We start from the raw sequence: 22949 nt of genomic DNA, 5'->3' as shown, positions 1-22949 counted from the left end.
GACAAGCCTATGCAAGCAACGCCAAGAGAAGTAATCCACCACTCTGCATGCCAACAGGCGAATTTTCCTCGAATCAAATTTTCAGTTGTGCAATTTATGGCCAGCTGTAGTCCTTGAACACCGTAAGATGCAAACAGTAGGTACCCTAGTCCACTGCCAAATGATAATGCTACAATTTTCTCATTGCAGTGCATTACATTTATGCTTAGTAATACGAGAGAGAGAGAGAGAGAGATGTAAAACTTAACTTCTGAATTATACATAATTTAATTTCTCAAAAGGAATCGTCGTTAAATATTTCTAGCATTTCCCTTCATCTAATAATAACTGTGCCATGAACATTTCCAAATTTTTCAGAAGTTGGTCCCAAACGCTGATCACCATATTGCATCAACCAAACTGCACCTTTTCTGTTTTTACGACACTTGATCTCAGCCGAAAGGCCGAGATAAACAATTGAATTTTCAAGCAACCAAACCACATTTATTTGATGAGTTAACTAAGGAAAGAACTATTTAATCAAATACAGTTTGACTAAAACATTGATTCCATGTATGATACATTATCTAGAGTTCATTACAATTACAAGGGTTGCTGCAATGGCTGCTGCAAGAACCATTCGATATTGGTCACCGAATGAGAAAAAAAATAAATGGAATATGAAAACGCGACTATTTGTTCTCCACATTGAATTCCCCATTTATACGTTGAAGCGGAACAACATCACATCACCTTCCTTAACCACATAGTCTTTTCCTTCTGACCTCAACTGCGTAAACAAACATAAGAGGTTAAACATCCATACCTATGCACATTTGGCAATGCATATTTACTATTTGCACAGCAACAATGAGGCTTTTATCCCCCGTTCATTCAAACCTTGACCTGTTTTGCTAAGACATTCATTACATGCATCACCAGGAACACGTGCTTATATTTAATTTGTTGTCTGTGATGCTCATGCGATATTATGTTCTACGTACTTGGCAAATAATAGAAAAAATGCCTAGACTCAATTTTATGCCTGGACATGAAGTGGAAAATTTTGCACATTCAACCATAGATCTTAGGACCAAAAATGGTTACCCAAACAGCACCAATTTACAGGGATGCAATATCTCAACTAATTCTATAAGGACCAGCATCGTCCAGCCTGAAGACAGAAATGAGACATGAAATCAAACTGAGAAATCAGCAATTTTTAAAACAAAACAGGTACCTGTAAAATAGGGTGCTGACCCATAACCAAAAATGAAAATGCATTCAGAAGGGCATATGTGATAATTTTACTGAAAGAAACTTACAAGGCCCTTTTCTCTAGCAGCTGCTAGTGAACCGGCAGCAACAAAGTCATCGTAGGCAACCTGCAGAAAACACATAGATTAACACTAAATATCAAGTGACCATGCACACACACAAAAAAGGACCAATATCAGATGGACAATGAGATGCCAAGATGAATCGCGGACACAAAGATATCAAGTTCACAGATGCACATCCTAGCTCCATTCCCAGTTAAACCTTGACACTCATTTTGAGCTGAACTTCTTTTCATCTGCAACTACTTAAACAGGATTAAAACCAGTGGAATTCAAACACTTCCTCAAAAAATATAGAGGCTTATACAGTGCATTAAGTTAATATGTTTGTATAGATGACTTACATAACTACATGCATGTGTTATCATACAAAAATACTTATACATATATATCCACACTTTTATATATAACCAAATTTTTGAATAGAATGTGTGCATGTGCCTGAGAGGGAGAGAGGGGGAGAGAGAGGTTTCATTATATAGGATACCCCATCATATCAGGAAAAGCCATATTTGCTTCCCTTGATATGTGTAGCCAGATTTGTTTTTTAGAATAAAATGAACCAAGCACATGCTCTTACTGTTTCCGCTCGAATAAAGCCCTTTTCAAAATCAGAATGAATAACTCCTGCTGCTTGAGGTGCAGTCATCCCTAAAAACCAGAAATCAGAGTCAAGAATGTGACAGGAATGCACTATGAAGCTTACAAATGGAGGAAAGAGGGAAAAACCTGCAAGAATCGTCCAGGCTTTAGTTTCCTGAACAAACGAAAACAAAGTAGATCCAATTATATGGATAAAACCATCAAGATATTAAGATAATAAGATAGTAGTGAGAGTTCCTTTACCTTCTCACCTGATGTGAAATATGTGCGCAATCCCAAAAGACTATATGTTTCTCTGATCAGATTTCCAAGACCACTTTCATTAACACCAAGAGACTTCAGGTACTCATGCCTTTCCTCGGATGGAAGTTCAGTTAGCTCAGATTCCACCTGTTATTACATAGTAGAAATCTTCATCACTTCAATGAAATGCAGAAAGGATGTGAATACAACAAAGGAGTATATAATTCATTATTTTCTAAAACAAAATTGAAGCATAAAAAGAAACAAAAACATGACATTTAGCAAAACAAAAAAAATATTTCCCACAAATCTGACCAGAAAATTAAACAGATGTACAGGATACATTAGACATAAACAGCCAACTATTAGTTGAGCTTAGTGTACTGCCCTGTAAAATTTTAAAGCAACATAGAAAAGGAGCAGCAGAAATACTTTAAGGTCTCATCATAGACTCAACTTTTATCTATAATCAACTGCCAAAAAGATAACATTGTGAACAGTCCATATCTTGACCACATGGCTAAAGGTCATCATACTATTGTCCATAATCTTGTGCAAAACCTCATGTGACAAGTCTTGCTTTATCTCTCAATCTTACACCAAGTTTAGATTTGATCTTGTAAAGCCATTTGGGTACTACAACCTTTTTCTCCTCAGGTGTGGAAGCAACTTCCAATTTGGGTATTCATGTAGAACCTCCATCTTTTCATTCATGTCATCTATCTATTTCTGAAATTGAAGATCGAACTTAATGGGTTTGTTATTTTCTCCAAGACAAATAGCTGAAAATCCAATTATCATACCTAATGACCTTGAATGGTCCGATGGATTCTTTCTAATCTTCCTATTGAGGGTTGACTTTGTTCTACCACATATAAAACAAGATTCTTTTACATTTGAACGTAGACCAGGCTAAGAAACCCTGCAGTCCTGTTAGGAAACCTTAATCTTTGAATCTCTTTCAAAGAATATAACATCCAATCTTCATGACACTCAAGTATAGATATAAATCTGTACTCTACAACAAGAAATCTCTTAGTAATGAGAGAACCAATGCACCAATGGCACTAACTTGCTGTTAATAGCAATAAGCAGCATACAAATAAGGCATTAACGTGCAACATCTTGCTGTTAAAGCAGATATCAAGAAATCATGACTAATGCACAAAACCAGCAGGTAACACAGCAATGAGAAACCTCTCAGTAACATGCAGAACATATACCAGGCACTAAGGGCAAAGGGAAAAAACACCTGAGAGAACAGAAAGAGAACATCTATTAAGAAAGAATGAGGGCAGTAAAAACAACCTCAAAAAAAAAATGTTACAAGAGGACTTTGTATAAGAGGATAGGAAGGAGTTGGAAGGCCGAACAGCGAGAAATGTAGCAGTTGGGGAGTCCGTTGTAAATCAGAGTTGAACTTGATGAAAGAAATACTTTGATAATCACACCCTTGAAGACACCAGCTACACCAAGAACTCACACAAGGAGAAACTTCAACTAGAAGTGGATAACTTGTATTACTAAGTCTCAAAGAACACCCAAAACTAGGCCTCCAAGCCCATACTCAACAAGGGACAACAGTCCCTTAAAAAAATGTGTTTTTAAAGCATTTTTTTCATTTATCATTTTTTTTTTCATTTTTTTTTTTCAATTATCTATTTTTTATTTGTTGCAAGATGTTTGTGTTATTAGTTTTTCACTTATTTTATTCTTTCCTCATTTTTAGTTTTTAAAATTTTTAAAAATTTACCATATTTTTTCTATCTTTAAGCTCGCCATATTATACTCGAGAAAAACTTCACCGTTTAAAACTCCGAAACGTTATTTGTGACTATGATATAAGTCTATATGAGAGTTTAACGCTAATATATTTTGGAATTTTAGTATGTTATTTTTATATTGTTATTCAATAGTTTCCTCTTTAGAATCTATAAATTTTGAATCATGAATATGTTATCAGGTCTATTTGAATTCTTACTCTCGTTTCACCCTTGTACCCAAGTCTTTTGAAAATAGTCTAAACCCATACTCATACCAGTACCCATACCCACGATCATCCTTAGGTATTGAGCCTCGTGAGAAAATTTTCATATGAAGTTCAATTTATATTGAACAATGCTCAAAGGTCAAAATATATATATATATATATATATATATATATATATATATGATCATGCCTATGTCTTGACTATTGAGTCTCATGAGAAAATTTTCGCATGATCGACTAACTTTGGTATAAATGTTTCAATTGTACAAAGTGTTTCCAAACAAAGAAATCCTTTGAGGCAAATATTCGCTAGTGACGAATAGGCAGCATATCCACATCCCCATAAAAGAAAGTCTGCTACAATCATAGAACTTATATTCAATATGAATTTTGGGGATCATGCATGAAGTTATCAAAAATATATGCATACCTCTGGTCAAAGTCCTAAGTTTGTTGACAACTTGACAGTGAACATAAGTCCACCATAGGGTGTATCCATAAAGCTATGGTTACAGCAAAAAAGGATGAAGATGATGACTGCTGATGTTATTTTCATTTGTTATTTGCATTGATGATTAAGCAATTTCATTTTGTGATGTATGATACCTTAAACTTTTTTCTTAATATGGCTTATGATGATATGATATGTCATGTCAAATTAATGAAGGCTCATTCAGTCATTTGCTATAACCTATATGTTAAGATGTGTTTATATTCAGTTTTAGGTTTAAGAGGGTACTTTTGTAATAACATTTCTTTTAGATTGTTCTCTTGTATCTTCTCTCTCTCTCTCCTCTAGTCTATATAAAGAGGAGTTAGGGCAGATTTCGAGGTTAATCAAAATATAATCTCCTCCTAATTCATCATGGTATCAGAGCTCCAGCCGCCTCCTCCTCAGCGCGTCGTCGCTGATTGAGCGGCGCCAGCCGCTGCCTGATCACGACCGTCGCTGCTCTTCCGCCCGTCGCTCGTGTCCGCCCATCGTCGCCCGTCGCTACTCTGATCACGACCGTCGCTGCCGCTTGCATCGCTGCCCTCTCCGTCCGTCGCTGCCTGACCACGACCGTCATCGCCCGCCGCCGCCTGCTCGCGTCTCGCCGCAGCATCGCCCGCCGCCGCCGGCTCGCGTCCTCGCCCGCCGCCGCCTGCTCGCGTTTGCCCGTCGTTTCTGCCTGCTCTCGCAGCATTCGTTTCTGCCTGCTCTCGCAGCATCTCTGCACTGCCGCTGCTTCGCTGCTGCCCTGCACCGTTGCTGCTCTCCACCGCTGCTCTGCCGCTGCCTGCCACCGCTGCTCTGCCGCTGCCTGCCACCGCTGCTTCGCTGTCGTCTCTGGTATCTCTCTTCGTTCTTCTTCGTCGGCTTGTGTCTGATCAGCGTTGTCAGCTTGTTATTACCTCCTCTTCCAGCCGATCAGACTTATGGATTACTTCGTGCGTTTGACTGCTATTGCTCGATGATCAGCATGCTGTCTTTACATATGTGATTATATTCCTTGTTGCCTGCACTTCTTATTCCGTGGCTCGGTGTTCTCCTTTGTGTTGAAAGATGTCTGAAATTAGCAGTGGAGCTAATACCTCTTCCTTTGCATCGTCGGGAGAGATGAAGAGTTCCCCATTTTCCAGCATTATCACCAAAATGGATGGGGGAAATTACGAGATGTGGGCCATGCAAGTAAAAAGAACCTTGATCGCTCATGAGAAGGAACATCTCATATTGGAGCCCGAGCCCGTACAGAAGGTAGGAAAATATACTACTTGGTTTAAAGATAATTCGTTGGTTATGGTATGGATTGTTGGTACTCTTTCTCAAGACATTGCAAATGAAATCTTGCATAAGGAAAGTGCAAAGGATATGTGGGATTCCCTTGCAGCCACCTATTCACAAGCAAGGAATGAAACAAGAATTATGCAGCTCCATCATGATATTCATCAGATGCGACAAGATGGTCGACCTCTTCATACCTATTATTCTAGTCTCAAGTCCATGTTTGAGAGACTAAATAGCTACTTTCCTGCATGTAAGTGTGAACAACAAAAGGCATATAGAGATATGCTTATGGTAGGGGTATTTCTCTCTGGATTAGACTCTGTTTATGAATCAGCAAAGAATCAGATGCTCACTAGTCCCTCGATTCCTCCTATTGATGAGGCGTATAGTAGGCTAAGCAGAATTCCAATCCCTGCGTCGACTGTTCTTGATACCACCTCTGCTATGCTTGCTACTCGTGGCAGAGGTGGGTCCCTCTTTGCCAGAGGACGAGGATACCGTGGTCGTGGCAATACCACTTCGCGCCCAGTATGTCAGTTTTGTCATCGCATTGGTCACACTGTGGATAAGTGTTGGCAGAAACATGGTCGTCCAGCTGTTGCAAATCAGACTGTATTTACTGATTCTCCAGAGCAGCCTAAGACTCAGCATACTGTTTCCTCCAGTGAGTTACGTGCAGATGATATTATCTCTCAGTTGAGAAACTTGATTGGTGATAGAACTTGTAGAGATACGAACAAGAAGAAGAGGAAGAGAAGCAATGATCACGATGTAACGTGGAAAACCCTCAACACGAGGGAGAAAAAACCACGAATGAGGAGGAGTTGGTGCCCACTAGCAGCCAGACTCTCTCTCTCTTAAGATTATCATTAACACTTAAGGATTAGGGTTACATGACTTAAGTAGAGCCCAAAACGGGCTACAAGGCGGGTCGGGTATGGATCCGGACCCGAAACCCACAATCTATCAACACTCCCCCTCAAGTTGGGCGTACATATCAAACATGCCCAACTTGGATACATTCCTCTCAAATGAAGCTGAAGGAAGAGCTTTCGTCAGAACATCAGCAGTTTGGTCTTCAGACTTCATGTAGGGTAAGATCAACTCTTTCGCATCAATCCTTTCCCGAATGAAGTGACGATCAATTTCAACATGTTTTGTTCTGTCGTGAAGTACAGGATTGTTGGCTAAGTTGATTGCAGACTTGTTATCACAATACATCTTCATAGGTCCTTCAATCTCTATTCCAATGTCAGTCAACAATATCTTCAACCATAATAACTCTGACACTCCCATAGCAACTGCCCTATATTCTGCCTCTGCACTGGATCTAGAGCAAACATCCTGTCTCTTGCTCCTCCATACAACAAGGTTTCCTCCCAAGTAGACACAGTACCCTGTAGTGGATCGTCTGGTATCACCACAACCTGCCCAATCCGCATCAGAATAGCCCTCGATTTCCACAGTCTCTTGTTTCACATACAGGAGTCCCTTACCAGGATTTTTCTTCAGGTAGCATAGCACTCTGTCCACAGCCTTCAGATGTGCATCGGTTGGCGCATGCATGAATTGGCTCAAAACATTCACCGCAAAGGTGATATCAGGTCTCGTGAGGGTAAGATAAATTAGCTTCCCAACCAAACGTTGATATCTTCCCTTGTCTTCTTCACAGAGAGGCTCTCCATCTCTGAGACTCAACTTGTGCCCAGTGTCAAAAGGGGTAGGAGCAGGTCTACATCCCAATTTACCAGTTTCTTCCAGCAGGTCTAATGTATATTTCCTTTGGTTTAGTACAAGACCAGTACTAGACCTAGCAACCTCCATACCAAGAAAATACCTTAGTTTTCCAAGATCTTTGAGGTCGAATTCTGTAGCCAGTAACCCTTTTAGCTTGATAATCTCCTCCTCATCATCTCCAGTAACAATCATGTCATCTACGTAGACGAGCAGGAGAGTAACCTTGCTCTCCTTCTTCTTCACAAACAGAGTGTGATCTCCATTTCCTTGTTTGTATCCATGACGTATCATCACTCTTCTCAGTCGTTCAAACCACGCTCTGGGCGATTGCTTAAGGCCATACAATGCCTTTTTCAGCTTACAACACATTTCTGGTTCTTCATATCCTGGAGGCATATGCATATATACTTCTTCTTCGAGGTCACCATTGAGGAATGCATTCTTAACATCCAGTTGATACATCTTCCACTCCTTCATCACAGCTAAGGATATAACCACCCTCACAGTCTTCATTTTCGCAACAGGAGCAAAGGTTTCCAGGTAATCAATTCCATATTTCTGGCTAAACCCCTTGGCCACAAGTCGAGCTTTATATCTTTCAACACTCCCATCTGGTTTGTACTTGATGGTATACACCCATTTGGATCCAACTAGGTGAGCGGCTTCAGGAATCTTCACCACTTCCCATGTCAAGTTTCTTCTTAGGGCATCTATTTCTTCTTTCATTGCATCGGCCCACTTGGAGTCACTTTGAGCTTCAGCGACAGTCCTGGGAATCACAGCCAAAGAAAGAGTAGAAACAAAACACTTGTAATCTTTCCCAAGTCTGGAATAAGAAACAAAATTACCAATGGGGTGTTGAGTACATGACCTGACACCCTTTCTCAGGGCAATGGGAAGATCGTCATTCTTCTTTTCAACCTCATCATGGGTCTCCACGGTCTCCTCGGTAGGACTTGGTTCATCCAGGGAAGGAGTGGCATTGGGATTGGAAGTAGATCTAGCATCACAAGTCATCACCTCTGTCCGAGTACCTCGTCTAGAGTAGAACTGTCCAAACAACTGAGGGCCTTCCTTCTCAATGCTATTGTCACCCCTTTCCTCCTTCTCAGGCACATCAACAGTATTAAGTGATTCTGTTTTCTTGTAGTCCAAAAAATCTATAAACTGAAGTTCCTGTCTCTGAGAATACTCTTCCCTGCCCACAGACTGCTCCCCCTGAAGAGGATTCGCACCAAAGTAAGAGGCATGTTCCAAGAAGGTAACATCCCTCGTAACATAAGCTCGACCAGTAATAGGATCAATACATTTGTATCCTTTTTGCGTAGGGGAGTATCCAACAAAGACACCTTTGATAGACCTAGGATCAAGTTTCTTGACATTTGGACTGTGATCATGGATAAAACATACACAACCAAAAACACGAGGAGGAAGAGGAAAGGGTGGACGACTGCCAGGAAGCAACGAGTGGGGAGTCCTACCATTCAAAACACGACTGGGCATGCGGTTAATAAGATAGGCACTAGTAAGAACTGCATCACCCCAATAGTGTTTAGGAAGATTTCTCTGAAACAAAAGAGCCCTGGTGACATTAAGAAGTTGACGATTTTTCCTTTCAGCTACCCCATTTTGAGGGGGGTGTAACTACAGGATGTCTCGTGAACAATCCCCCGTTGTCTAAGAAACTCCTCAACAGGCCGACACATGTACTCACGGGCATTATCGGACCTGAAAGTTTTAACATTCGCACCATACTGGGTATGCACAAGAAGAATAAATGTCTCGATGATTCGAGGAACCTCGCTGCGGTCTTTTAACAAGTATATAAATGTAGCACGAGAGAAATCATCAATGAAAGTGATAAAGTACTGGAAACCTTGACGGGTATGAATGCCCGAAGGTCCCCATACATCAGAGTGAATCAGAGAAAAAGCTTCATTAGCACAACTAGAAGAAAGAGGGTACGAAGCCCTCACATGTTTGGCAAACTGACAAACATCACAAGAAATGGAAGACACATCAAAGGAGGAACACAAGTCTGGAAACAAATGTTTCAAAATCCCAAAAGGTAAATGCCCAAAACGTTCATGCCAGTACATAAAAGACTGAAGACAATCTTCTCTTCTCTTATCTGTCTTGCGGATCGCTGTCAACAGAGCAGTAGCCACACGTATGGGAAGACGATATAATCCATCAGAAGCTAAACCAATCCCAATCCTCTTCCCTGTCACCAAGTCCTGCAAAACACAACGATCGGCAGAGAATATAAGTTCACAATTCAATTCTTTAGTAAGTCTACTGACTGATAAGAGATTTAAAGGAAACTGGGGAACATGTAAAGCGCCCTGCACATGAAATTTGTCCAACAAGGACAGAGTGCCTTCGCCTGCCACACAGGTAGAGGAACCATCGGCAAGAGAAACACGTTCCCTTCCCGAGGACAACTTATACTCATGAAACAATTTTGGATTACCTGTCATGTGATGAGTAGCACCACTATCGACAATCCATTCCCCCACAGAAGAGTTACCTTGATTGCCAATAGCTGCAAGAGCCTGATTAGCTGTAGTTCCCTCTGAGGTCTCAGTCTTGTTGACATCGAGCCTGCCCAAATAAGCCCTTAGTTCACGAAGCTGGTCAGCAGAAATGGAGACTTTTTCTCCACTAGAGGCTTGCACCTCAGACACGGGCGTTCTCCCAGTCAAAGATCTCCCTCTGTTCCCCTTCTTTTCTGGATGAAGATCCCAGCAATAATCCACAGTGTGACCTGTCTTCTTGCAGTGAGTGCACCGGCGAAGAGACCTAGATGGGCCGCCAGGACCACGACTCACGAGAGCAGATCTCTCGTTATAGGGCACAAGTTCCCTCTTCCCTTCTTTTGTAACAAGCCTTCGCTGTTCTTCCGCTTCAACACAGGAGTACACATCTTCAATACTGGACACCTCCCCTGAATTCAAAATCTGACTTCGAACACCTTCAAACTCATCATTTAAACCTGCTAAAAATAGGAACACCCTGTTTTCCCATTCATGAGCAACATAGAGTGCCTGATCATGGGGACAATGCCAAGGAATATCAGAATGATAGTCAAGCTCTTCCCACTTGGCTTTCAAAGCCCCATAGTACTCTGCAACAGACGAGGTCCCTTGTCGAATGCCATAAACTGTCTTCATTACTTGGTAAGTACGAATTGCGGTCTTCTTTTGGCCATACATTTGCTCGAGGACCACCCACATGTCTCTAGCAGTCTTCTTCCGAAGGATAAGGGGCTGAATATCGGCGGAAACGGAATTGACAATCCAAGTTTTCACTTGATTATCCTCAAGAAACCAAGTATGCCACACATCACTTGTTCTTGCTGGTTCGGGGTTGCTCCCATCAATATAGGCCATGCGACCACGGCCAGCAATCCCCATGGTCATAGCAGGCGACCACGAAAAATAATTATCCTTGGTGAGGCGAAGAGTGATGACCTGCATGGGAACATTCTCCGTTCTAAAAGCCCCTATTTCAGTGGGATTGGTGTTGACGGTTGACGAGGAAGAGGCTGCCATAATCACAGACCAGTAGGCAGCAAGAAGCAATCACACGATACAACACCAAAAAACGGACAGAGAGCAGGAAACGGAACCAGGCAAAGCGGCGCGGCGCTGGGCGGAAACAGATCAGGCAGAGCGGCACGGCGCCGGAAAAGGACACGGCGTTGGGCGGAAAAAGACCGCCGCTGGACAGGTCGTCGTTTGGGCAGGCCGACGCTGGGCGGAAGCGGCTGCGCTAATCAGGGCGTCGCTGGGCCGGTTGTCGCTAGGCGGAGACGGCGGAATCCTGAGCGGCGTTGATCAGGGCGGCGCTGGGCGGAGACGGCGGCGGGACGACAGACGACGCTCGGGCACGAGCGTCGGGCACGGGCGAGACGATGAACAGTGCCGGGCGATTCTCCTCTAACACGGGCAAAAGACAACCAGAAACGCCGGAACTTCACCGCTCTGATACCATGTAGAGATACGAACAAGAAGAAGAGGAAGAGAAGCAATGATCACGATGTAACGTGGAAAACCCTCAACACGAGGGAGAAAAAACCACGAATGAGGAGGAGTTGGTGCCCACTAGCAGCCAGACTCTCTCTCTCTTAAGATTATCATTAACACTTAAGGATTAGGGTTACATGACTTAAGTAGAGCCCAAAACGGGCTACAAGGCGGGTCGGGTATGGATCCGGACCCGAAACCCACAATCTATCAACAGAACTCAACAAGCTCCTGATCCGACCACCTCTACTACCACTACTGCTGCCAGTGCGTCTTCATCTGGTATGTATTCTGACTATACTCCTGCTACTGACACTACAGATTGGCTCATTGATTCGGGTGCATCGACACATCTCTGTGGAGACAAGGCCCAGTTTACTTCTTATGTCCCTGCTCCACCTGGTCGCTCGGTTATTCTAGCAGATGGCAAATATTCTCCAGTTGTTGGACATGGAGAGGTCCAACTTACTTCATCATTGCCGTTGCAACATGTTCTTCATGCACCAGAATTCCCACATAGCCTACTGTCTATCAGTCAGATTACCAGAGATTTAAACTGTCGTGCGATATTTGACTCCTCTTCTCTTGTGTTTCAGGATATACTGACGGGCAGGGTGATTGGCAGTGGCCGTGAACAGGGAGGTCTTTACAGGCTGGTGCATCCCTTTCCTTTTGCTGGGTCTACCTCTTCAGGGTCATCCTCATCCTCGGCTTATACTTGGCATTTACGTTTTGGCCATCTACCGTTTCAGAAACTGCTGCATGTTCTTCCTCAGCTGTCTCCTAAGTCTTCTTTTCAATGTGAGTCTTGTCAGTTGGGCAAACACAATCGGTCATCCTTTCCTTTGCGGCCCAGTAGAAGTAGCCATTCTGTGTTTGAGTTACTTCATTTTGATGTTTGGGGCCCGAGTCGTACACCTGATCTTCAAGGTCATCGATATTATCTTGTTGTTGTCGATGACCATAGTCGTGTTAGTTGGGTTTTTCTTATGAAGAATAAATCTGAAGTGGGTCATGTAATCAAAAATTTTATCAATGAAATTCTGACTCAGTTTGATACTTGTGTCAAAATTGTGCGCTCTGACAATGCTCTTGAGTTATGTGCTTCCTCTTTAGAACAATTTTTCAGGGATAAGGGTATCATCCATCAAACCTCTTGTGCCTATACCTCCCAACAAAATGGGGTTGCTGAAAGGAAACACCGTCATATTCTTGATGTTGCCAGAACCATCATCATACATAGCCATGTTCCTCATTCCTACTGGGGAGATGCTGTTCTCACAGCATGCTATCTTATTAATCGTATGTCGTCATCTGTGTTGGGAGACCTTATTCCTATCTCTGTCCTCTTTCCTGACAGAGACTTGTTTTCTGTTCCACCTCGTGTTTTTGGATGTGTTGCCTTTGTTCAGTTGCTTGGTCCTGGGAGAGATAAGTTGTCTCCTCGGGCCATCAAAACGATCTTTGTTGGTTATTCCCGCACTCAAAAGGGATATCGATGTTATGATCCTTCTACTCGTCGATATTATGTGAGTGCTGATGTTACATTCTTTGAGTCAACCTCTTTCTTCTCCCCAAATGGAACTCAATTAAGGGCGCCTGAAGTGAATGATGGTGTCCATTTTCCTCTACCTCTCATGAGTTGTTCAAAACCAGTTGATTCACGCTTTGGGGCTGTCTACCAACGTCGTACTAAACCTGTTGCGCCTGCTCACTGTGCACCTGTGCCTTCACCCAGCACGCCCAAGGTCATTCCTGACACAAACTCTGCTGACAATTTTTTATGTAATGATGACATAGGAGAATGTCACGAGCAGGTTCATGCTCCTAATGACCTTGATATGCCCATTGCTCAAAGGAAAGGCAAACGCAGTTGCACTTTGCATCCTATCTCTGGTCACTTATCCATGGATAGACTCACTCCTATGTACCGACAGTTTGTCAAGGGGCTGTCGGCTATTGGTCTTCCACAGAATCCCATGGATGCTCTCTCTGATCCAAAATGGGCTGCAGCTATGCAAGAAGAGATGGATGCTCTTCAGTCTAGAGGCACCTGGACCCTTGTTACTCCTTCAGCTGATGCCGCCATTGTTGGTTGCAGATGGGTCTTTACTATCAAATACAGAGCGGATGGCAGCCTTGACAGATATAAGGCTCGACTGGTTGCTAAAGGCTATACCCAAACTTATGGGGTTGATTATTATGATACCTTCTCTCCTGTGGCACGACATGCTTCTTTACGGATTCTCCTTGCTGTGGCTGTCAGCAAGAATTGGTCCTTATCACAGCTTGATGTCAAAAATGCCTTTCTCTATGGTGACTTACATGAAGAAGTGTATATGCAGCAACCACCAGGGTTTGTTGCTGAAGGGGAGTGTCAGAAAGTGTGCAGATTGCGAAAGGCGATTTATGGTCTGAAACAGAGTCCTCGAGCTTGGTTTCAGAAATTGTCAGAGAATATTGAGAATGAGGGCTTCAGACGTTCTTCGGCCGATCATTCCCTCTTTGTCAAGAAGACTTCTACAGGTACGGTGATAGTTCTTGTCTATGTTGATGATATCATTGTTACAGGGGATGATGATCAGGGGATTTCCAACATCAAGGATGTCCTTGGACAACACTTTGTCACCAAGGACCTTGGTGAACTACGTTATTTCCTCGGTATTGAGTTTGCCAGAAATCGAAAGGGTCTTATCATGTGCCAGAGGAAATACGTTACTGATGTTTTGCAAGAGACAGGGATGCTGGGGTGTCGACCTGCATCCACGCCTATGAATATCAATACCCGCTTATATGATGATGATACTGAAGATGTTGATGCGAGACAGTATAGAGGGATTGTTGGGAAGCTCCTATACATCACTGTTACTCGACCTGACATTGCCTATGTTGTTAGCAGAGTGAGTCAATTTATGGATAAGCCCAAGAAAGTTCATTGGGATGCTGCTATGATGATTCTTAGGTATCTAAAGAATTCACCAGGAACGGGACTCTTCTTTCAGAATGGTACCTCACTCACTATATCTGTGTATGTTGATGCCGACTATGCGGGATGCCCCTCAGACAGAAAATCCACCACTGGATTTTGTGTGTTTATTGGATCCAACTTGGTTACATGAAAGAGTAAGAAGCAAACTGTGGTTGCCAGATCAAGTGCAGAATCTGAGTATAGAGCTATGGCTCAAGGTACTGCTGAAGTTATGTGGGTTAGATCCCTGATGGTGGATCTTACTGTCGAAGTGCCTCTTCCTATGCAATTGTTATGTGATAACAAAGCTGCACTGTTTATTGCTAATAATCCGGCTTTTCATGAAAGAACCAAGCATGTTGAAGTAGATTGTCACTACACCAGAGACATGATTCAAAAGGGGTTTGTAAGTACCTCACACATTTCAACTACAGGGCAAACGGCTGATATCTTTACTAAGGCTCTTGCAAGGGGACCATTCCAAAGCTGCTGTTCCAAGTTGAGCCTATTTGACATATACGCTCCAACTTGAGGGGGAGTGTTAAGATGTGTTTATATTCAGTTTTAGGTTTAAGAGGGTACTTTTGTAATAACATTTCTTTTAGATTGTTCTCTTGTATCTTCTCTCTCTCTCTCCTCTAGTCTATATAAAGAGGAGTTAGGGCAGATTTCGAGGTTAATCAAAATATAATCTCCTCCTAATTCATCACTATATTTGTGTATGACATCCTTTTCATAGAGAACTCATTTTTATACATTTTCACTGATTTTTCTGACTCTTTATAATTAAATTTACTATATATTTATGACACATTATGATACAGGATATCTATTGACCCAATTGACAAAGGCTGTGGTACACCCTTTACAGCATTGATTAAAGGTAGTCCACAGTTGAAGAGAAAGGGAACCAACACTCTTCTTTATAATGCATCATTCCAGTCCATGAATGAAACACCCAAGATATAAAGACAAGCTTCTGAAAAATTTGAAAGTCTCGTTTTCCTTTTCTTTTATTAATTGGAAAAGTTTCATTTTAATCAAAATCTAATTTCGCAAAAATATTTGGATTTTTCAATTTTTTTTCCTCGTATTCTAAATTTTATTCTCGTGTTCACAGAATTAATACTGTAGATGAAAATGAGAAATGTAATAAAAAGGCAAGATTTTTAAATAGCCATCTCTACGTCCAATACCAAGATCTTGTGACACATCCAAGAAAATGTCCGAGTAAAGGAATCATGATCCAGCAAAGTTTTATGCAAGGAGAAAATGAGGAACCCATAGCCACAATCACAGAAAAGAGAGATAATAAACGCAACTGAACCCACCTCAAAACCATGTCAAAGGATATTATATTAGATATGGAAAAAAACTAAAATCATGGTATTCAACTGAAATCAAGATGTATTCGTGAAAGTCCAAATGAACCTTAACTAGATAAAATGAGTCATTCAGCCAAGACAAAAAAAAAATGACATGAAGCAAATAAACAATTATTCATGAAACAATTCAACTATCATTTAGATAAGCACAAAGGATGAAACTTCAAAACAGATGACAACTTTAAGAGATCCAATAGAATGGACCATAAAACATGCATCTAAGTGCACCATGCATGCACACTCACACAGACTCCAAGAATATACAATCCCATAAGCCAATGGCATGGTGATGTGAAGACATTAGGGATGAATATCAGAACAAAAACCTTAAGGATTTACTTAGAATTAGACATGTACATCAGAAAACAACAGGACATATATCTCTGAATACTTTCACATCCAGAAAGTCTTGGATTGTATAAAATTGGATAAAGATGTACCTGTGCTGAGATCGTTACCACCCTAGATCCGAACTCATATGCAAGATTTGCTACTTCTTTAACATGTGAATTTTCATATGGATGACCAATCTCAGATTCAGCCACATTAGCAACAAATATGACTGGTTTCATCGTCAGCAGGCATAGATGGCGTATTGATTCCTTTTCAAGATCTGACAGGAAAACTGATCTTGCAGGCTTTCCTTTCATCAGTGTCTCCTGAATCCTTTCCAAGGCACACCTTTCAGCTTCTTCCTAAACTTCCAAATAAGCTGAAAGATTAAGTTACTGGAATTTGTGAGAGTGCTCATATAAAACATGTCGACTGTCACAGAAAAGTAACCTTTAGTTTTGATTGGGAATCTTTTGCTTTCCCCTTTTTTAACTTCTCCATCCTTTTCTCAATCTGTACAACAACATAATTCAGATATTTTCAAAACCAGAAGCATTAATAAATAATACAAAAAACACATGCAAAGCATCACCTTCGTTGACCACCTTATAGAATTTGAACTTAACAAACATATTGACCAAAAGATTTGGTGCTATTCATTTCATAGGCAAGAAAAACAGTGTCAGCCAATAAAACTATAGTTACTGCTTAATTCAAATAGCCTTCTGAAAAATCTCCACTTCAAAATTCATTTGCATAATCAACGATGCATCAATTAAATAGCCATATTATTATATGAACATGTGAATCTTGGTCACAGTGCATGAGGTTGAATGGCATCAACAAGTTCTGAGCCTAAACACTAACTTTATCATCTGAATCTAGAATGGAAAACCACAGTCCAACATAATGGCTGCAGGATGATTGCAGTTACTTCATAGGAAAGTATCTAAATAAACACTTAGGACACCTTGAAAATGACCCAGTTGTTTCTGCGTGAAAAGTATGTGCTCCAAGAGCTTTCCCCGCATCATGTATTGCTACAAAACGACTTATTAATGCTAAAACATCCTGAATGAGGCTACTAATTATGAATGGATTAGTGAGTCCAGATTAGGGAAAAAATAGTCATCTCGTTATTGTTTTATGTTAATGTGGGAACAATTGTCTTATAGGGACCATTAAACTAGTAACCAGGAAGGAACATGCAGACCCAAGGTAGAGATCCATGAAGAGATAGATATACGTAACAGGTACTCATAGGTTCCTTATGGCCTTTGGTTTTCAAAAGTTCCTTCTTGTCTGTTCTAAACCATTGGATGCACTTTTACTCACAAACATGCACCAAGACACATTCATTTAGCAGGAAACTTTTAGTACCTTACTTATCGAACTTTAGGGAAATTAGGATGAATATGACTCCAGTAAAGCTTTCTGTAGGGCAGGATGTAACATCCAGCTTCTTGGCATAAAAAACAGTTTATGAATTACAGTTTTAGCCTTAGAAGTTCGTAAACCTTATTTTGTTTCTGTGTGAGTATTGCTAAGAGTCTAGACATTACATCAGAATTTGAAACTAATAATACATATAAAAAGTATACGACCTAAGCAGACGAAAAATGGATGTCGGATGGTTACGGAATTCGCAGTCATACTAGAAGGCTAAAATAGTCCAAGATCCAGTAAGTCCGGGTGTTATGGTCTTTGGTCAGTGGCAAACTTGTAATTTTCAGTCATGACCAGGGGCAGAGTAGTAATTAGCTAATTGAGATTACATTGTGCTAATCGGGATTAAATTTAGCTAATAATAGTTTAAGAGATTAAGCACCTAATTAATGATAGATTAGAGCTTTTAAGCTAAGATTAGACACAAAGTTAAACCGGAACTGAAACTAATCATTTAAATCTAATTAATTGAATAAACCTCCTCAAATATATTACTGTTTTTCTAAACCTCAAGATAGAATAATGTAAACAATAATATAATAAGTGATAAAAAATAATAACTTTTGGCTATAAATAGGGGTTGTCACTATTAGATTTTGGGTATCGAACTATAACCCATGATCAGTTTCAGCAAAGGAAAGGTTAAGAGAACAAGAAAAGAAAAATGAGGAAGGGAGGTAAGAATTTACATTCTCATGCAGCCCATTTATATAATGATCCTTCTATACAATTTACAAGAATCTAGAATGAAGCAATCACAATAATCTAGAGTTTAGAATGAAACAATTACAAAAATTACAATTGACCCTGCCTAGATAAATGTGATTAGACACCATTAGACGTGTTGGATCTGGATCAGATTAGATTCAATATCTTATCATCCTCCCTTAAGTTGTATATGGTTTTGCACTATGTGCAACTTGTCTTTTAAAAACCAGAATCGTTGCTTTGTTAGTCCTTTTGTAAATAAGTTTGCGATTTGTTCAAATATACGAACATAAATAGGTTGAATCTCCTTGTCTTCCACTTTTTGTCTAATAAAATGTTGATCAATCTCAATGCGCTTTGTTCAACCATGTTGTATGGGATTAAAAGCAATGTTAACAGCGCTTTGATTAGCGCACATTAACATTGACATTTTAATCTTTTCTCCAATGTCCTCTAGCAAATGTTTAACCCAAACTTCAGTAGTACCTGCAGCCACTACTGCAGCCATACATCTGTATTCAACTTCAGTGTTGGATCTTGTCATTGGCTTTGCTTTCAACAACTCCAAGACACAAGATTACGTCCAATGAAAATACAAAAACCAGAAATAGACTTTCTTGATCGGGATCTCTAGCCCAATCTACATCTGTGAATGCTATAAGTTGATGTCCACCAGTTATATTTCCACTCTTACCATAAACTAAGCCATCTCCTGTTGTCCTTTTTAGATATCTTAATATTCTTTTGACAGCATCCATGTGAGTATCTCTAGGTGCAAGCATAAATTGAGATACTTGATTCGCAGCACAATATTGTAAAAAGCATATCGTAAGCCATATCAGTCTGCCTTTAAGATACGCCATATCGTAAAATATTGTAACGTATCATAACTGTATCGTATTTAAAAAAAATAATCAGAAAAAAGAAAAAAAATTCGAAAAAATCACAAAAAATCAGTAAAAATCAATAATGATGTGTTCTTCATAAAAAACATATTTTACAGAATGATAGACTTATTATTGCTATAAAGTTACGATTCATTACTTCATCATTCACAAACATCAAAATTCATAACAATTATGTCAATATCAATCTAGAAAGCACAAGGAACATAACATAAGTACATAACATATCGTAATTGTATCGTAACTATATAGTACGATACGGTGCCTGTATCATTTGATACGTGCGATACATGCACGGTACACCACCTGTTTACGATACAAGTAGTATATCGTATAGCATTTTTGAAACGCGACAATACGTATCGTACAATACGTATCGTATGATACGTACAACATACAACACTGTCGCAGCATATCTAATATGTAGTCTAGTGAATGTAAGATATTAGAGTGCCCCGACAATGCTTCGATATTGTGTAGGATCTTCATATAACTCTCTATTTTGAGCACTTAGTCTTTGATTTAGAACACTAGGAGTTCCAACAGGCTTACAATTAGACATACATGTGTCTTTTTCAATAGGATCCAGCGTGCACTTTTGTTGTGTCAACGTGAGGCAATCATTGTGCCTACCAATTCCCACTCCAAGAAAGAATCGTAAATCACCAAGCTCTTTCATTTTGAAGTTTTGCATCATCAAAGCTTTAGTGTCTTCTATGTGTTTTCCAGAATTGCCTGTGATAACAAAATCATCAACATATATAAGAAGTAAAGAAAATATGTTTTCCTTTCGATAAATGAAAAGAGAGTGATCTAGAGGACATCTCCAAAAACCACATTCTTGAATCTTGTATGATAAACTGTCAAACCATGAACGTGAGGCCTGTTTGAGTCCATAAATAGATTTTCTTAGTTTACAAGCTCACGCATGAGTCTTCTTTCGCATATCCTGGAGGTTGTTCCATATATACTTCCTCCCTCAAATCACTGTGAAGAAAACATTTTTCACGTCCATTTGATGTAGTCTCCATTCATACTCAACTACCAATGATATAATCACACGGATCGTTCCCATTTTGGTCACAAGGCTGAATGTCTCATCATAATCTTGTTCATATTGCTACGTGAAGCCTCGTGCCACCAATCTTGCCTTGTATCTTTCCACACTGCCATCAGATTTATATTTGACTTTGTAAATCTATTTCGATCCTACTACATTCTTTTCTTTGGGTCTAGGAACGATTTTCCATGTCCCACATTCGTGTAGTGCATCTATTTCTTCATTCCTTGCCCTGATCCAATTGCGACGACTTGGATGCTTCCTCAAAAGAAGTAGATTCATCTTGTTTTATAACTTGAGACATAAAGAGCTAAAAATCTAAGGAAAGGTTATCATAACTTACCCATCTATGAATGGGGTGTCGCACTCGCTCTAACAAGCTGATCATCGTAGACTTCATCATGGGAAGAGGTCGGATTGCCATCTATCCCTCTTTTCTGATGAGTATAAACCTGTCATGAAAATCGACATGAGGCATTGTTTTCTCCTTCTTTCATAGATGGAACGAATTTGTTTTCTTCTATTTGTGTGATATGTGGACATCCTATCTCATCACGTGGATGAGATTCTAGACTGCCTCCTGCAAATAATTCAACACTTACCCAAGGATTATATGATTCCATGGGTTGAGAATTCTCAGTAGAAATGTTAAAGTGTTCGTCAAACACAACATTTCTTGTTACTTTGATTTGTCCGATTGCACAGCCATAACATCCAAAACCTTTATAGTCATCTACATAACCAACAAACTTGCACTGAACTGCTTTACTTTCAAATTTATTTCTTAATGACGAGTCAATGTGAACATAGCACACGTACCCGAAAACCTTTAAATCATTGTAGTTTGGATTTCGACCAAAAAGAGTGAAGGAGATTTTGAATTCAAAACTGTCATGGGCAGACAATTTATTATGTGTACAGTAGGGTGAAAAGCCTCAGTCCATAGAGTAATAGGAGTGTTACTATCATGAATCATACTCATACCACTTTCCACGATGTGACGATGTTTCTGTTCAGCTACGCTATTTTGTTGTGGGATGTATGGGCATGAAATCTGTCGAGTTATCCCATTTTCTCGTAAAAAGTTAATAAAGTCATGTGAAGAATATTCTCCCCCACCATGACACTGAAAATGACAACCTTAGACGAAAGTTGTGTTTGGACCATGGCATGAAATTCTCCAAAGATACTAAACACTTCTGATTTTTGTTTCATAAAGTGAATCCAAGTATATCGAAAATAAGAACATATGAACAAAACATAATAGCGGGAGCCAAACAAGGAATCAATGAAAGTTGGCTCCCATACATCAGAATCTATGTCACATAGGTACGGGTACGGACCATTTTTAAAAAACTTGGGTACGGGGGTATGGCCGTACACACACATGCACATATACATATATATGTCAAAAAAATTCAAACAAAATAACCTATTCGCACATATATATATCAAAAATTACAAACAGAACAACATATTCATAAATCATAATCCAAAATTTATCAGTCTTGATTCTCATTCTCCTCAGTCTCATAATTAACATCCAAAATACATCAAACATAAAGAATGAGCATATATGCTGCCAATTGCCATACTTTGAAGATTATGCCTTCAAGAGCATACAAGAAATCCACACACAAAAATTGTATCAAAACATTCAAAATTTAAAGAACTAGCATTATTCTGTTGTATTTTGCATAATGTCATCTTCAAGCTCAGAGAAGAAATTCAGATACAAAAATGTGTATTTTTAAAAATGAGACAACAAAGATAATAAAAGAAGGAAGCACGCAATGACAGAGACAAAAGAGTAGGCTCTGGTTGAGCTTTACAATTATAAAATTGGCAGGAAAAAACAAAAGAGGCATGACACGTATTGCATAAGGAAACAGGGAGACACAGAGACAAAGAAGGTCGATCGAAAGGTGAGAGAGGCGACTTCAGTGAGGTTTCGAGCAGTAGGAGAGGGAGACCGCGAGTGTGCAGGAGAGTGAGGCGACGAGAGAGACGACTTCCGTGTGAGAGTTTCGAGCAGTAGGAGAGGAAGACTGGCTGGAGACAGAAAAACAACTGCTATTGAAAAAAACAAAAGGAAAGAAACAAGCAGAACACCTTGAACACACAGAATAGAATAGGGGTGGCCGTCGTTGCCATCGACGGTCATCGCCGACGGCGAAGGCAGGGGTGGAGCCGATGAAAATGAAAAGAAAAATGAAAAAACGAAAAAAAAAATACCGTGACAATCGCCTCCTACCGTCTGCTGTCGCCGCTGCCGTCGTCAGTCGCAGTCACCGCTGTCGTCGCCAGTCGCCGCTGCCGTAGCTCGGTGAGAGGTAAGAACAAACGAACGAAAACTTTAAGTTTTAAGGGTTTTGTTTCTTTTTGTTTAATGTTAAAATGGTTTTAAAAATTAAAATCAAATAATCGTTAAAAATAAAAACAGATGGATTTGAACT

General features: G+C 40.2%; 1 protein-coding gene across 1 annotated transcript in view; it reads right to left on the bottom strand.

The window, feature by feature from the left end:
* Positions 1–514: 514 nt before the first annotated feature.
* The window catches only part of LOC116246784 (uncharacterized), a 47922-nt gene continuing 25487 nt past the window's right edge, over positions 515–22949 (bottom strand). Inside the window, exons 5-11 of the mRNA XM_031618646.2 lie at positions 16825–16887; positions 16482–16736; positions 2166–2312; positions 2049–2076; positions 1900–1970; positions 1305–1364; positions 515–769 (exon numbers count right to left, since the gene is read on the bottom strand). Of these exons, the coding sequence (XP_031474506.1) occupies positions 701–769; positions 1305–1364; positions 1900–1970; positions 2049–2076; positions 2166–2312; positions 16482–16736; positions 16825–16887 (693 nt within the window). The 3' untranslated portion in view covers positions 515–700. The remainder of the gene's footprint in view (positions 770–1304; positions 1365–1899; positions 1971–2048; positions 2077–2165; positions 2313–16481; positions 16737–16824; positions 16888–22949) is intronic.

Source organism: Nymphaea colorata, chromosome 2 (genome assembly GCF_008831285.2).
Source record: "Nymphaea colorata isolate Beijing-Zhang1983 chromosome 2, ASM883128v2, whole genome shotgun sequence".
In the NCBI taxonomy this organism is placed as follows: Eukaryota; Viridiplantae; Streptophyta; class Magnoliopsida; order Nymphaeales; family Nymphaeaceae; genus Nymphaea; species Nymphaea colorata.
This window is presented reverse-complemented; position numbering and strand designations above follow the sequence as displayed.